At 42.4% G+C, this 16,499-nt stretch overlaps 3 protein-coding genes and 1 long non-coding RNA gene across 7 annotated transcripts in view; 1 reads left to right on the plus strand and 3 right to left on the minus strand.

The window, feature by feature from the left end:
- LOC311268437 (ubiquitin carboxyl-terminal hydrolase 22-like) overlaps positions 1–4,704 on the minus strand; it is a gene marked incomplete at its 3' end in the record, with an annotated part of 28,060 nt that extends 23,356 nt beyond the window's left edge. Inside the window, exons 1-2 of one of the 4 annotated variants that reach the window (XM_084372101.1) lie at positions 4,219–4,702; positions 3,237–3,269 (exon numbers count right to left, since the gene is read on the minus strand). In XM_084372101.1, coding sequence (XP_084228227.1) covers positions 3,237–3,269; positions 4,219–4,338 — 153 coding nt within the window. In that variant the 5' untranslated portion in view covers positions 4,339–4,702. Of the gene's footprint in view, positions 1–3,236; positions 3,270–4,218 lie in introns of all 4 variants that reach the window. The other 3 variants (XM_084372100.1, XM_084372102.1, XM_084372103.1) reach the window with 3 other exon arrangements.
- A 3,906-nt stretch (positions 4,705–8,610) lies between these two features.
- On the minus strand, positions 8,611–9,994 carry LOC311267824. Its single transcript, XR_014623879.1, has 2 exons — positions 9,923–9,994; positions 8,611–8,895 (listed from the first exon to the last, which is right to left on the minus strand). It is a non-coding gene; the product is annotated as an uncharacterized lncRNA (long non-coding RNA).
- Positions 9,995–13,064: 3,070 nt separating this feature from the next.
- med9 (mediator complex subunit 9) lies at positions 13,065–13,966 on the plus strand. Its single transcript, XM_084371250.1, has 2 exons — positions 13,065–13,196; positions 13,423–13,966. The coding sequence occupies exons 1-2, from the start codon at positions 13,117–13,119 to the stop codon at positions 13,640–13,642; spliced, it is 300 nt and encodes a 99-aa protein (XP_084227376.1). The 5' UTR covers positions 13,065–13,116; the 3' UTR covers positions 13,643–13,966.
- Positions 13,967–14,701: 735 nt separating this feature from the next.
- LOC311267914 (dexamethasone-induced Ras-related protein 1-like) lies at positions 14,702–16,054 on the minus strand. The gene is made up of 2 exons (XM_084371185.1): positions 15,693–16,054; positions 14,702–15,553 (listed from the first exon to the last, which is right to left on the minus strand). Exons 1-2 carry the CDS (start codon positions 15,961–15,963, stop codon positions 15,030–15,032), a joined length of 795 nt encoding a protein of 264 aa, XP_084227311.1. The 5' UTR covers positions 15,964–16,054; the 3' UTR covers positions 14,702–15,029.
- Positions 16,055–16,499: the final 445 nt, after the last annotated feature.

Genomic DNA, 16,499 nt, shown 5'->3' on the forward strand with positions numbered 1-16,499 from the left:
GGGTGGGGTGTTACGGTTCCTCTGATCATTTATGATTTATCAAAACTACAAGATGAAAAAAAAAGTTGAGTTCAATCAGCTCTTTAATCACGACCCTTACCCCCTTTAATCAAAGTGACAGCAAATTCTTCAAAGCAGCTATGGCTGTAAAAAAATCTGCCCACCCCGCCCACCCTGCTTTCATCGCGTTCAATTTCCACTCAACCTAAGATAATGGCTCCGGTTTAACTGCACGGCAAATTTGCTACATTAGTCGACACTGAACTACTTCTTACTGATAAAAAACAGTAAATACAGTCCACCCTGCAAACGTGACCTTCATGAATATTCACACCAACCCTCCACCACCAACAGTCATTCACAAACTATAAATTATGAATATGACTGAAGAAGACGAGTGAATTTTAACTGTTAACAGCAAGGGCGTGCAGGTTTCTATCTTCGACACCCTTCTGTGAGAGTCAAGCCCGAATGGCACTTGACGATCTGGTGGAACATGAATCTCAATTAGCAAAGGAAGCAGAAGAAATCTGTTCATACAAGGGCGCACTAAAGCTCACGTACCGTACTTGAGCAATCGCTTACTTAACAAACACAGTAATGATAGATTAAGAGACAGGTCAGAGCAGAGACCCGGGCGGTAAAAAGTGGAAGCACATTAGAAAAATAGTTCCTCCTCTGCAATCTGAAACTGAACTGGTTTTTGTTACGCGACAACAAACTGACAGCGGGTGTTGTCTCACGGGACACGCGGCACGCCTCGACCAGAACACAAGTATAACGAAGCTCAGACGCACAAAAGATAAATCTTGATTTAATGTCTATTAACATCAAAGAGAAAATGCATACTTGTTAATTCTTGCCATCTCCCTTAGTGGGACATCTTTAATAGACTGCTCAATTTGGATTTAATTGTTTTCTCTCTGGAGCATATCAAATTATTCAGGTATTGAGGACAATTAAGTCATGTTTACGCAAAAAAGGACATCAGACACAAAGCCTGAAGGAGTCCACAACGATATCAAAAATGTCACCAAGTTAAATCCAGAATTTGTAGCCGACACTTCTGTGTTAATATGAATCTACATGCTCATCCCAACTAATGGTGCATTTCATCTAGAGCCAGCGTGCCAGAAGAATTATCATCCTCGTGTTTTCTAGTAAATGGTAGCAGCTACCGAGCCACTCTGGGCCGTGATGTCATCTCTGCAAACTCCTCTCTGTGTCAGTCATTCTGCCAGTTGTTACCCATGTGGGTTGAGATTGTGCATGCAGAGCAGGTGACAGATTTTCCACCAGTGTTCCTGCACATTGCCTGGGTATTGATTTTAGCCTGAGGTAGCGAGGCTGACAGCTTGCGGGGAAGGCTGCTGAGGACAGACTGCAGAAATGGGCAAAAAACAGACATGACGGGAAAAAACAGGAATTCAGGATTACAGACACTAGCTATTAAAAACAGGTCTCGTCTCTGACCATGTCTTTTAAGTTACTTCCTCTACACAGAGGGGGCCTCTTTTGCTACAAAGCTTGCCGTGTTGTTGCCACTACTGTAAGACAAAACATGCAATAAGCACTACAGTGATGAGATTGTGTTTTATTGACCGTGCCAACATTCAGATTACCCCCTCAATGCCACCGTCATCTATCCAACTAAACATTTCAGCAAAGCAAGGACAGACGCAGGACGTGATGTTAAAGGCACCTCGTCTTCTCACTCGTAATTCGGCGCCGAACAAAAACCAACACTGCCGCACCTCAAGAGAATGCACTGCCTGTGTGCCGCTGGAGCAGCACTACACCTGCTCTGCATGTCAGATTAGTTAGAGCCTCATGAAGGGGGTGTGAGACAAAACACAAAGCCACTGTTGCCTCCTTTCTCTGTGTTATCAGTCAGCGGTACAATCGGTGTCCGGGAGCAGATGGGCAGAGCGGAAGCAATGGGCGCACACCTTAACAGATGTTAGACAGATGTTAAACAAACAAAATTAGATGCAAAGCTAAAAGGATGGATCTCATGGGGGAAACTGACTCAACAAATGTGTTCGTTTGCGCAACAGCACGACCGCTTTCTAGGCTTCAGCACACAGAAAATTAAAAAAAAAAAAAATATGTAGCTGCATTTCTCATATAAATGAACGTATTTGTAAAAACAACTAAATATCTATAATTTCACTAGATTAGATACAGTGCTGATATTACACAGCAATTTTTGACAGAAACACAGCCAGGCCTAGACACATAAAATTACTTTAAGATGTCATGGCCACCAGTGCTATGGTGCTCATCTGTGAGAACTGCACTGACGGATGTCACGGACCGACAGAGCACAAAAACACAATGCAATCACGTCTGAAACCAATGGCGCGACAGCATCGTTCAATAAGACATCGTCTCTGAATGCCGTGTAACCTTGACATCTTTGACAGCTGGCGGGCTGCAAACCTGAAGGACTGGTATTCATGCAGCACGCCACCAAGTAGCATTGTTAGAAAACAGGGAAGAGAAATTAAATACTGGCACTGTATTGTTTCTCTCAACCGTGGCAAAGACGTTAAGAGTTTTTGTCAGAGGGAAATCTTGGCTGATGTTGATGCATCGGTTGTGGAAGACATGGTTACAAAAACGTGTCTCCCAAAAGTAAACATCGGGGCCAAATATGAGCAAAACATTGGGAAACATTAGGAAGTGAGCACCTCTGACCAGTTTCATTCCCATGACAGACTGACTGAGTTCCTGCCGATTGCATTCTTGTCAGGCAGAGTGTGAGAAACAAACTAGACAGTCAAAATTAACATTCATTAAATGTGGGTAAAAATGTTGCAGCATCATCATCACAACACGGTCTGTATCATACATTTTGAGATGCTCTATAGCACTTTTTAAATTGTAAATAAAGATATTGTGAACGGTGTGCTCAAACCAAAGCACTGTATAAACAAAGGGATCATTAACCATTTTGCACAAGCTATTTGCAATGTAACTGAGCTGTGCTTGTGGTTGCTCAGCCCTCCCACACGGTGACTGTACCGGCTTTAACTGTGCATCACAGCAGATACAAGAATAGGGCCGAGTTATTCCACCACGAAGGGTTACATCTTACAATATTCAGCCCCGTTAAATGAAAAGACTCGTAGGTGAGCGAGAGGAGAGAAAGCAAGCCAGCTCTTATTCATCTGAACTATCTACAGTATGTCAGTGAAGATGAGAAGGGAGGGGGGGGATAAGCGTCAACTCACCAGCTCTGTCCATCCTGCATCACCCTGAAGCACCTATTTCATCAAAACGACATAAAAATGTATGACATATATAAGAGAAGCATGGATTTCTAGAGAACAGTCAAGCAACCTATAAATTGGTGCTAATCCACAGTAAAAATATAAATAAAAAATGAAGCTTCTAGGATGCTTTTTTTTTCAAAATGAACATAATGGCACAAAAACAAACAAAAAGCAAGTTTCTGATGACTGAAATACAGGACGAGAAAAGGTGGGAAACTGAGAGGAACTGCAACACAGTTCACAGTCCAGTGATGACATCATTATGTATGGAGCTATTCGGAGCTGTGTAGGCCGAGCAGGTGTGGGATGAGCCCGAGAACAAATTGGCAATAAAGTAAATCAGCTGACGTCCCAGCATCCAAACTCGTGAGGGGCTGACCAGTTGCGGGGAAAAACAAAAAAAAACACCCTGATCTGGGATGCCCAGGAGAGAACCGCTAACCTAGTGGACCCAGTGTCTGCGTGTGGAGAGACACAATGGGTCCATTTGGTGTGGTAATGTTAGCCCATAGCCACAACTCTCCCTCGAACCCAACTTTAGCCGTGAAGCTAACTGTTCAGCATCTACCAAACAAGAACCGCACAGCTAACGCAGCCCGTTGCCTCGCGTCGAAAAGGTTGACTAAACCTCGCTCGAGCTAATAAAGACGCATTCAATGTTGCACTTGAGGCGGCGAAGGAGCAACCAGTCTCTGCAGTTCACCAGGCAGAGTCCTGCTAGCTAACCGGTGATAACCTAGCAGGCTAACCCGAGTGTTAGCAACACTACTGCTGCAAAGAGTACACTTTCACTAAGACCGTTTTTTCCCTCTTCGACCCGCTCATTGGTTGTGCTTCATGTGGGGCATCATTTACACTCCAGTTCTGTGTCTGTCCGTGCCACATTACAATTATTTCACTTTGGTTTCTGAAGCTAACGTTGCAGTTCCTGTGTTTTTACCTTGCGTCTCCTCGTCTCAGCAGTACCACTCCAAACAAAGCATTGGTATATGACTCGAAGATTTTGTTTCCAATTATCCACCTTATAACCGTTCACATGGGAGCACCCGGCCGGACTCATGACAGACAAAACATTCAGTTTGGGTTTATAGGTGACAATGAAAAGTCTCCTGGATGATTCACTTAGCTAGCTAGCTAGCTAGCACGAAACTGTCTGTCCAGAAATGGTTTCCGTTTGGAAATGGGACAATCGATGTAGTATCCAAAATGCTCCTCGGGCATCTGACAAACACGCTCTTTGATCAACTTCCTACAAATCTGTTCATGTAGTCAACTAACGGAAGTATCACTTCACTAGAGATTCTGCTCCCCTTGCTGTTTTGACAGTTGCCTTTTCCATTAACGTTAGCTCCACTTCCACTCTCACGATTAGTTAGCTTTCTTTCTCTAGTTAGCCTGCTAACACTCAACTACAGCTTCACAATGCCCGCCCAGCGTACACCGTGATTTGCCAACACAAAGACGTGACGTCACCACGTTGGTTTTACAGCACGCTGGGTGCGCTTGATTTGGAACCCTGCGCGCACCGTACGGGGTTAAAACATGGATTTTTAACCTAGGATGCATCGATGACGTTGCCTGAACAAATACACGTCCTGTTCAATGCAGTCTGGAATTAATGACAACACAACATTTACCAGAATGTTACTCTGGATGCTGCAGAGCTGTGCCTTTTCTGAAATTACTGTCATTTCTTCATGTCAATCATTGTTGATTGTTATTGTTGACTTTCACTGTTTCATATACATCACATATACAGAAGGGTCAGCTCGTGGTTGCAATTTAATTGAGCATAAATTAAATAGTTTCATTTGAAAATGAGCTAAATCCCCCTTTACTCACTTAATTAATACACACTTAGGCTGTAGAAGTTCAATCCTTTCAGTATCATCAATGAAAGGCTACCACCTAGTGGTGATGTGGTGTGTGTATGTTGTCACTGATATAAAGTGTAGGCCTTACTACAGTCAACTTAGTTCCATTAATTATGTGACAGCAGCATTGATGAATGAGGAGCCAAGGAGTCTCACATATGTTCACTGTGACCTCAGCTTTGATTGACACGAAGTCAAGGCCCTTGGTGTTAAGACTCCTGTGGCGCAGGGCTGAATATTACATCTAAGTTTGTGTGAATCAGAATGCATAAAGTATAAGTTAGGCATGATGTGAGGAACCCTCGTTTAAATGGAATGAGACATACAGCACTATTCCAGATGGTCCCCTCATACTCATGTATCAGAATTACAATTACTGATGCGTTCAAGTATAATCCTATTGTTATATTACAGGTAAAGGTGGGGCTAATTTTAAATATCCTGCTTGGTAGTTTTAGCTAAATTTACAAAAATAAAACATTATGTATTTATTGATTATGTTTTGTATTAATTATTGGAATCTGCAAAGTAACAGGCGGGGTGATTAACTTTTTATGTCCACCAGCCAAGTAGCTAGTGAATGTTCAAATTGTATAATACAATCAACAGATTACTGTTGTTTTTTTGTTTGTCTTGTTTGTTTTTGGCTGGAAAGGGAAGCAAATGTATTAGCCACTTGCATATTTTACCAGCATATGGTGGGCGGTGCTAATTTTGAGCCCTGGTGACTTGTATCTAAAACTTTAAAACAAGTGTAGAGTACAGGGGACAGTATTTCCCTTGAAATGCAGTGGAGTTAAAGTAAAAAGTTGCAGAAAATGCATCTCAAGGAAAGGACAAGTAATGATACTATAGCAAATGTGTTACTTCCTTCGATCGTTCACTTGGGGGCAGTGTAAGTCTACATATCTTCATGGTTAAACTGTGTAGCTCCCAGGAAGAAGTCTACTGATTTCTTTATGCCTTGCTTCTCCATCCCTCATGATTTATAATTTGTCATTTCTTAGAATAATCTTACATTTAGGTTTGAGTTGTGTATGACTTCTCCTGCAGAGACTGCCTTTGTAATTTTAATTTCTTCTATTTCTCTGTGGAAAAAAAAAAAATTCTGACTTTGCTTCTAGTGATGTGTCTATGTATAGAGGTAGATATATAGATGAGTGTATATTTTAGGTGTTTGCATTGACACTGGGTGTCTGGTATTAGGTATTAGACTGGGAGTACGAGGAAATATAATGAATTAAATCCATTTAATCAGAAACAAAAGTCAGCTGACCATCACAACAGAGCCTGGAACGTCTCTGGATTGTAAGCTTCAGTCAGCTGCCTGCTTAACAGAGGAATCAATGTGTCTCAGATGACTCTGTTTATCATTGGACTGAATAGAAAATAAAAACACATGTTCTTGTCTCAGACGGTTGGAATGGTTTTTAGGGACAGGCACTCAGCATATTGGTGGATATCTCCCAGAGAGGGAACAGCTTGTTCACATTTCAACGTCTATTTCCATGGAGTCAGTTCACAGTACAGTAAACAACTCAACAGTCTTCAGGAAAATATTATCACTTATTTTTCAATTATCCAAGGCATGCAGAATACGTAAAATCATTGATAACGGGTACATTTATACACCTAACACACCTGATCAGCTCGACATCAAGCTCTGCTGAAGCCTGATAACAAGCCATTCATTTGAATCAGGCGTGTTGCGGCAGGGAAACTTCTAAAACATGCAGGGCAGGAGTCTCTGAAACCCTGTTTACGAAGGAGCTGCTGAAGGAGTATGTAGAGTTGGAATAGTAGGAAATGATTGTGTAAGCAATGAAAGGTGTTGAAGTGAGAGTTACAGTGAATGCATGAGTGTACCAGAGACAGATAGCCTATAGGGAATCTGAGTGTACCAAGAAGGAGCTGAGGTGTCATTCAGCTGTCTTGGTTGGAATATGTGTGAGTAAAAAAAAAAGTCCTTAAGATTTTTATTTTGAAAGTCTGCTATGCATAAAGCTTGAATTACCTTTTGGGCTTTTATTTTGAAAATCAAATGTCCTTTATGGATCCCCAATGAGCTCATGTTTATCTGGGGGCTTTTATTTGGAGAACTGGGAATGATGTATGCACATACGTGTCTTTCCTGTAGTGTATGTGGACACAGCAAGTTAAAGAAGTTGCCGCTGCTTGTGAATCCATTCAGAATCCACCAGCTGCAGTTAAAGGCACAGTTTGTATTTTCCGCCACTAGGGGTCTCTCAATCAAAATAAAGCGAGAAATGAAAATAAAGACGTGAGTATCGTGGGATCGTGGGAGTCGTTGTCATCATTGTTAGACATCCACCATTGCTGATGAATTTCTGTATATGTGAGTAATGTTCACGGGCAACGTAATCAGGTGCATCGAAGTTTTATTCACGTTGCATTTAGTCACATTCGCCAAATTCCTTCAGTGCGACCTGACTCTCTCCCAGAAGTCACAGCAACTGGCGAGTAAATGAAACACGCTATTACCTTACGTGAAATTACATCTTCTGGGGGTCGAACAATTTTGGAAATATTTGGGATAATGTCAGCGCACAACTCAACAAAAGGTCGAGTTGTTTTCAGACATTTTAGCGCACAAATGTTACATATTATTTCTTTAAATGTTGAGGGACTCCTGGGTCAGACTGGTGTCTTACTGGAGATTCACATGAGAGGCAGTAAGCAATGAAAGGAGCTGAAATAGTTGTAAATACACACATTACCTGTGACAACACGGGTCAGAAATACAGCCTTGATAAGCAAATTATTATTCAAACTGAAGCTTATTACTCACATCGCCCAGGTTTTGACATCGTGAGAGCGAGTAGACTCTGCTGTAATGCATTTGCAGCACCAGAGAGGCCTGCCAAAAACCAGGAGCTTATCAAGGCTCCATGGAACTGAGCCTCGGCTTTCTAGGAAAATTGACTGGCCTCACAGACATTAATACGTTTGAGCCCGTTCTACGGTAATTATCTAGTAGTGTCAGAGCCAGTTCTCAGTAAAAAGTAAGTAATCATGCAGGTAAACAAACAAATTGAATAACCCTATTCAATTTGTTTGTGTACAGTCTTTTTGGATACAACGTGAGAGCTGCGCCTTCGCCCAAGTTGTGCCTGAACTGACCTAATAAACAGAAAAAGTGGTGCAAGTCATAAACACGGATGTTGACCCCTTTTGTGACTCATGACCGCAAACATGCATGACTAGTAAGCATTGTTTATTTGAGCAATCACAGCATTGGCATGAAAAATGAGCAGCAGCTGACCGCCTTCATTCTGTCTGGTACACTTGGCTTCTTTAAGTTTCTTTCCAAGAAGCTCCTCTGGAATCAGGACTCACATGATGAAAAAACATTCCCCCTCAAATGAACAAGGAAACCTGTCTGTAACTGCCCTGCTCAGTATTTATTAGATTTAACAAATTCACAATATCTGATTAGAAAAAGTTTGTCCTCTTAGGAGGAATTGGCAGTTTTAATGAGGTACAGTTTTAGAGATCATGTTGATAAGAATGCTGAGATCAGATAAGCAGACAGGACATCTGCATCCTGCCAGCTCTCCGCCAGAGAAGCTCAGAGGCGACACATCTGTTGGAAGCTGTCCGCCTCCCTTTCACGTCATCACAGAGGCCGGCTGGGGAAAGACGAGCCACTCGGGGAGTGCTTTACAGTGGATCAGCTGGAAGTGGCCTGAAGTCACCCAGCTCCAAAAGTTATCTGGAACTCCCTTGTTGATAATAAAGCATTAGTTTATTCTGAGCTGCATCAAAGATGAAGCTTTTTCATACATGAGAACTTCTGCCGGAGCCAGAGATTATACAAACCAGCGGACCTTCGGCCTTTCTCACAGATCCTCCTGCTTGACACTGTCTTCATGTTAAGTGATTTTCACTTGGAAAATGTGATTTATAGTTTTTCATTGAATTTTGTAAGAAGCACAGAAGGAGACTGATTCTTCCGAAACAGATAACAACATGCAGACATGCAGGCATTTAATGTTAATCTATTCCTCAAAACCAGAGAACCAAGTTAATACAGACTCAAAATAAAATTAATAGTGCACCGTGCACGTTTTTGTGCTTTTTGCAGGAGAAAGGAATCATAAAATAATTCAGTCAGTGGACAAATATTGCATATCTGGCAGAACAAGGGTAGACATTAAACCTTAGACAACCCAATTAAAATAATTGCCTTCCTCCTCTCGTTGTTGCTGAGCTGAGGGAGTGCAGGAGCGCCGAGGTGTGTGAATAAAAGGTGAATGTTAATTAAATGCCAATATCTAAAAGTCAAGGAAGCTCAATGGAAGAACCGTTGTTTCTTTATTGGTGATAATAATCTGCAGGCTTTGTTTAGGAGCTGAACATCCCTCATGCTGTTTGTGTGAAGAACTAGACTGTGGAAACAATTTAGGAACAGCAACAGTTTACTATATAATTTAATACATTTAGTCATTTTTTGAATACCAAGAATATATATGACATAATAAACATTTAAAAAACAGTATATGCCAAACAATGAATAGCTTTAATGTGACCTCTGTAAGCCTTCAGTGGTTTACCTTACTGAAGTAGAGTCATTGATTATTTAACATCATATTAGCATGTTGATTAGCATGTTGATGAAGTGCTGTATCGTAGGCAATTGGACTTCAGTTTCTTGAAGACGTTTCACCTCTCATCCAAGAGGCTTCTTCAGTTCTAACTAACTGGACGGGAGTTCGCAGGCATTAAAACTCTGTGTGGATGTGACCTTACAGCATCGTTAAGGACACGCTCTGAGTTTCAGAGTCGTTAGGGCCACATGTGGGTCGTTGGTCCAACCGGCCTTCATGTGGGTTGCAGTTATCCCCGGGGAAAAGGAAAGAAAGAAATTCATTATTTATCTTTGAAAGTACTTAAAAATCTAAGTTTAATGTTTCTTTTAATTTGTAGCCTATATCACGAGGACAACTAATCTGACAAGATCGATGGCAGCCAGGCTCTTCAGGCTGTGCAACAAGCCGCTGAAAGCACTGTGGTGCTTTAAAGTGCCATAAAGTATCAAATGACTTATTCTAAGTTGTGATGTCACTGAAACCTCCCAACCCTATTTGTATATTTTAGGTCTATGTTAGTATACACTTGACAGTATAAACCAATAAACAGTATAAACACGTTAGAATTTTACTGGAACTTTATGGCTAAAAACAGACTGTGATTTGTTCATGTTTACCCACGGGGACGGTTGTTTATGCGTAACCAAACTAAATAAACAAACTCTCTTTGTTTTCATGACTGGATAAAATGAATAAACAAACTGACCTTAAAGGACAACACAGTTTCATACTGTTTTATGGACCCTGCCACCTTTCTAGCTTCAAACAGTGTTCTGGGGACCTTTCTGTCAAATTAATTATTCTCAAAACTACATAGCGCACCTTTAATACAACAGCATGTAACTGTGACAGAGATAAATATCACAAAATATCAGCATCATGTTTTCATAATTAGTTTCACTTTAAAAGGATTAAAGGGAAAACACACCTGAATCAATCAAAAAGGATCAGTGATTGTGGCCATGAGCTCCTGCCTCTCTCGTGGCCAATTCCCCAGCTGGAAATGGGTCAAAGTAATTCAGAATGCATCAGGATGATGCTAAAGCATATACAATTGTGACACTTTTATTACCTGGACAGGAAGTATTACTCCCCTCACTATCACCCCCACACGTCAGTTGACCATGAAACAGCTGTTACGTTCTGATATTCCAATTATGCTAGCGGTGTGCCTGTTAGTCAAGTCGAAAGCTTTCGATTGTGTGGGATGAGATTGCTGGGTCATGATTTGGCCCACTTTTCATAACTCATAAATATGAGGTGTCAGAGCTTTCCCCGTGACCCAAATGGTAAAACAACTGGCTGCATAAATGTCCTACAAACTCATATCTGGGTCACACGCACTCACTCTGTAAGTTTCAGCAGCAAACGTCCTGGAAAATCAGGGTTTTGGCAGTATCGTCAACACTTGGTCTCAGTGGGGAGGGCTGACCAAAGCAAATGTTCAATAAGCCTCACATCTAAATGAAGTCTCACTGAAGCTACTCTTAATTAGGTCTTCACTGGCTGTGTCACGGCAGTGGTCTCTCTGCTGCAGCGGCTAATTAGAATTTGTCTCTGCAGTGTTTACCAGGTGTGGATGATGTGTGTGTGTGTGTGTGTGTGTTGGGAGCAGAGGGGATTAACAGCCGCATCTAGCCTTTGATGTAAACATATAGCAGGGAGAGGATATATAGGTCAGGGAGGCTCTGAAGATCGAGAGGTAAAAATCGAAAGACATCTACAGCGGAGACCCTGCTACTGTATGTGGTTTTGTGATTTTAAAAAGGCACCTCTGACACTTTCGGGTGAATTTACCATGTCATGAACACGGTATGTAATCTGTGATGTGGTGACGTGTCTACATAATCCTCCCGTTTGCAGGCAAATGATAAGCAACTCAATAAACACTGCACGTGGCCATAACCAATATTAACTTACTCTGATTTATCAGTGTTCAAACACTAAGTGAGCCCTTTGCAACATCGTTAAAGTTGCCAGGCTAATGAGTCTTAAAACGTGGCTGTAGGAGGATGGAGACCTGTGGGCGACCGTCGCCCTGATACCACAGGAATACGGGTCAATGAAGAGGGAGAATACAATTTGCTTATTGTATTGGGTTGCAAAAACAGAATGCATTTGTACAAGTTACCTGCTTTCATCCCATATCATGAAGCCCATTATTTCAACACTGAGCAGCCATGTGTGCAAACAAGCGGGTGATACCCAGATAGAAACGCGTGACCTGAATACAACTCTTCACTCATCTACAGAATAAACATATAGCACGACTCAATGCAGTCCATTAGACCATATTTGCTCTCGTCATTCACACCCGTGATCGCACAGGTTGCCATGTTTCGCCCAACGTGCACACCACGTGTGGTGTCACACTCGCAGACGCAGGAGGTCGAGTTAAGGTATAGGTGCTTATAAGGTTGCTAGGTAGTGGCATGTGAAGCATTTGTTTCCGGCCATCGCAGGTCAGATTTGTTTGTTCTGTGTATTAATAGATTATCTGTGGCCTATTTCGGGTGAAATATAGGCTATCCAATTCAATTCGGTTGGTTGGTTCGTCAGCAGCATTACACAAAAACTGCTGAACAGATTTCCATGCAACTTGGACGGAGGGTGGGTCTCGGCCTAGAATGGACACCATTGACATATGGTGTGGATCCAGATAAAATGAAGGACCTTGGATTGAACATTGCAAGAAAAAGCGTTTTTAAACATTTTGGTTCATTTCCGAGGGAATAATGCATGGATATTAATGGGGGGAAAAAAACATTTAATGCGGACCCTTATAAAAATATATACTTCTACATCACAATGGAGATTATGACTCCATCTGAATGTGTTTTGTTGTCCTAGTGGGTTAAGCAGTTATGTGTGCTTTGAAATTGTGATAGAGGCAGGGCTATCAAGTTTGATATTGGATTAGTCCTGATTGAATTAAAGGGGGCTGTTTTGGGGCCTTGGTGGATGTATGCCCTCTACCAGGTGTCAGTCAGTTTTTGTGGTGAAATAAGAGTGAAATTAAACCTTTTTTGATGACTTAGCACCCAAATTAAAATAAATAAATAAACAAATCCAACAGGGCTGTAGCATGTTGTGCCATAACTACTTTCCATCTGCTTTAATTGTTAAAATATTTAGTATGTAAGCATATGCACATCTGGGATAGGGTTTTTAATAAAGTTGAAATAGTTTTATTCATTTATTTATTAATTTATTTTGTTGTTGTTATGAGCATGAACACCAGCTGAGGAAAAGGACAAACTTCATCCCACTTTGTCAGTTTTTAAACTTCTAGTCAAAGGACGTCATCACGCGACGCCTGACGTCAATTATCGGCGACGCTAATCAGGGAGCGCGATGGCGGTGTCCCAACCGAAGCTCGAGAAAGAGGGCGATGACTGCTCTCTGCTGCCTTTAGTTCATGATATTATCAAATGGTAAGTCCACCTGCAGGTTCTTGTGTGTTGTAATTCTATTCATGGCTCTGCGGACTCATCTTTATCCGTCGCCAACAGCCGTTTTCTCGGAGTTGCTAAGCTTGTTGTTAGCTCAAGCTAACGTTAGCCTTTAGTTAGAGCTCGGCTGATTTAAAAAGAAAAATGTCCAAAATAACATCACGTCATGGAAATAACACGTTGTCTTGTCCGCCCTCCTCTCTTTAAGCATGGACAAGGACAGCCAGGATGTCCACCAAGAGCTGGCCAAGCTGAAGACAAAGATCCAGGAGGCTCGGGAGCAGATATCAAACATGCCCGGGATAGACAGCAGTCCGGCGGAGCAGCAGCAGCAGCTGGCCACGCTGCGGGAGCAGGTCCGCACCAAGAACCAGCTGCTGCAGAAATACAAGAGTCTGTGTATGTTTGACGTGCCCAAAGCATCGTGAAACTGAAGGCCGGATTACTGCTGTGACCGGGGCAGGGAGGACTGTTTGTGTGTGTGCTGACTCCCTCGCCTGTGGAGCAGACACATGTGGGACTGAAGAATACAGGATGGACGTTTATACAAATGAACAAGGACTTGTTTTCCTCAGTTGCATCGCAATGCAAGATGTTTTTGTACACCAGACAATATCCTCTTTCTCTCCTTTAGTATTGCTTTGCGAGAATGGAAACTTTATTCTGAAGTATTTGTAATAAAAGTGTTTTTTTAATTGTTTAATTTTCTTATCTTGTGATATATTGTAATAAAAGTAACAGATTAAGAACTGTCTGGCGTAAAGCCGCTTTAATTAGCCCACAACTGGTACACCTTAATTGAAGTCTGTGGCCTTCAACATTAATTGAGCTTTCTTTTTTAATTAAGCTTGTAGAGGGGGAGGGGATTCATGCAGAAACCAAAGATCAAATAGTGGGACACGTGTATCCGTTTTTAATAGCGTGTGGCAGAAAGGGAAATTTACAATCAGATATCAATTATATTCATTTGTGGATAAATCTGTTGATTATTTTCTTGATTAATCTAGTTGTTTGGTCTTTTAAATGACCGAAAATTGTGAGAAATGTAAACCAAAGCCTCAGAATGACATCCTAAAATTTGTGTTTTTTGTCTACAACCCAAAGATATTCAGCTCACTGTCATAGAGGAGTTAGGAAACTAGAAAATATTAACTATATTTGAGAATTTTTGTGTTTTCTTCTTAAAAGATCACTCAGGCTGATTAATCAGTTATCAAATTAGATAGCAATTAATGTGGTAGTTTCCAGCTAATCGATTACTCATTGCAGCTCTGGTTAAATCTGAGTGAAGGCGCTGTGCTCCGACCCTCGGGTCAGGATGTTGCAGTTTAATATAGTCTGAATGAGCGTTAGGTGACAGGAGGACCTACAGGGCAATGATGTGTTTTAACAAACGGAGGTGATTTTCTACCTCAGGGATAAAGTGTGCAGTGGTTAATGTGACTTCATTGTGTTTTGCTTCAGAGGAAAGAGAAGAGGAAGACAGATTATGAAAGTAACAAGTGGTTTTATTCTCTTTTATACAAAAAAGTCGATGCAGACTTAATAAATACATTTTCAGAGTCAAATTTGTTCATAATGCAACAAACATTCAAGTTCCAGCAAGTTTTGTGTAAACATTTTTTTTCTGTAGAGGCAGATTTTACAGCATTTTCAGAGGGCACCGTCAGGCAGCTTCTCCCGTGCGTCTCTGTGGCCTCAGCGGCTCAAGTCTACAGTGATGGGCTCATGCGCCACTGTGCGCCGAGGGGCTGATCTCCTCCTCAGCTCTGGCAAAAGTCTCAGAAAGTCTCACACACGCAGGCAAAGAAAGTGTCAGCATATTACGCAGCCTTTCTCTTTGGTCTGGCTGCCTCCTACTGCTTTCTCCTTTATGTACATCAAGTCACTGTGCACGCTGGGTCTGCGCGCAAACGGCGCCACAATCCCGTACGCGTTGCCGTCTTTGCACTTCTTGCTCCTGAAGGACTTTCTGTGAAGCACCTCGCAGTACTGCACCGACACTTTGCAGTGCCGATCGGGGCTCATCTCGTCGGGCAGCTTGGCCATGGTGAAGAGAGTCTGAAACATCTGGTCCACGTTGGTGTTCTTCTTCGCCGAGATCTCAAAGTAGGCGCAGTGCTCGTCTCCACCGACCAGCTGCTCGATCTCGTCCTCCTGCACCTCCCGGTAAAAGTCCTTGTCGCACTTGTTGCCGCAGATGACCAGCGGGACGTCCACGTTCTCCTTGGTTTTGTTTCTCAGGCAGGACTTGGTCTCGTAGATCTGGCGCTTGAGGCGCTGCACCTCCTGGAAGGAGTCTCTGTTATCCAGGCTGAACACAAGGATGAACACATCACCTGGAGAAGACAAGAGAAGAAGACAGGGTCAATGCCACATAATAAAAATAATAATTCAAATAATAATCACTTTTTTTTTTTTTAAAAGTCAGCGAACTCGACTGCTGCAGGTTCGGGCAGGTTTTAAAGCTCAACTCACCGGTAAGAATTGAAAGCCTCCTCATTGCAGGAAAGGGGTGATTTCCAGATGTGTCCAAAATGTCCAGCTGGTAAACGTCTCCCCTGATGCTGTAGAATTTCCTATGAAAGTCCTCAATGGTGGGTGTGTACTGGTCTTCAACCCTCTCGTTCAGAAACCGAGAGATGATGGCCGTCTTCCCAACTTTAGTGGAGCCCAGGATCACCATCCTGTGGCAGTTCTTGGCCGGTATGTCGAACCCATTCTCGGACGGCGGCATTTTCTTAATCATGCTTGCAGCTGCTGACACCCAGAGGTGGACGGTGCCGTGGTAAGAGGCGGTGACGGTTTTAAAATCCTTTCCCAGCGATGTGAGGGGTCTAACCTCGTTGGCTCTCTGAAGCGAGAGTAGCAGCAGGCTGGGATTATATAGGGGAAGTGTGCCGCGCCTCCCCAAAGCGTCATGCGTCACGATCCAGCTTGGGGGAGCTGGAGCAAGACCCGAAATTATAGTGTTACTATGGCTGTGTGTGTGCGTCAGCTCTGTCCAGCCCTCATCTGCAGAGAACCGTGCAGAAATGTTTTAATATTTCACAATGTTTTCTCGCGCAATTAACACAAATTAAAGATCATGTCAGATGAGAATTACGCACAGTTTGCACGCGAATGTTTGGAGTGTGTGCATCATATTAAAGCACGATGTTTTAACGCTTTAGCCAGAAGTACCTTGCATTAAAGTCTTATGTGCATACAGCTAGAAAACATCCTTTGGGCTCCTCTCTGCAGCTGCACCTTCTGCAACAGATTGCTGTGGCACATCGACTTCAT

This window comes from Pagrus pagrus (genome assembly GCF_965226575.1).
Source record: "Pagrus pagrus genome assembly, chromosome: 13".
NCBI classification, from domain to species: Eukaryota; Metazoa; Chordata; class Actinopteri; order Spariformes; family Sparidae; genus Pagrus; species Pagrus pagrus.

What these genes read in the sequence shown, in the direction of transcription:
- med9 (XM_084371250.1), top strand. Translation starts at nt 13,117, where the DNA reads ATGGCGGTGTCCCAACCGAAGCTCGAGAAAGAGGGCGATGACTGCTCT. An exon ending in GTTCATGATATTATCAAATG is followed by an intron (nt 13,197 to 13,422) that starts GTAAGTCCACCT and finishes CCTCTCTTTAAG; the next exon opens with CATGGACAAGGACAGCCAGG.
- LOC311267914 (XM_084371185.1), bottom strand. Translation starts at nt 15,963, where the DNA reads ATGATTAAGAAAATGCCGCCGTCCGAGAATGGGTTCGACATACCGGCC. An exon ending in GAGGCTTTCAATTCTTACCG is followed by an intron (nt 15,554 to 15,692) that starts GTGAGTTGAGCT and finishes TGTCTTCTCCAG; the next exon opens with GTGATGTGTTCATCCTTGTG.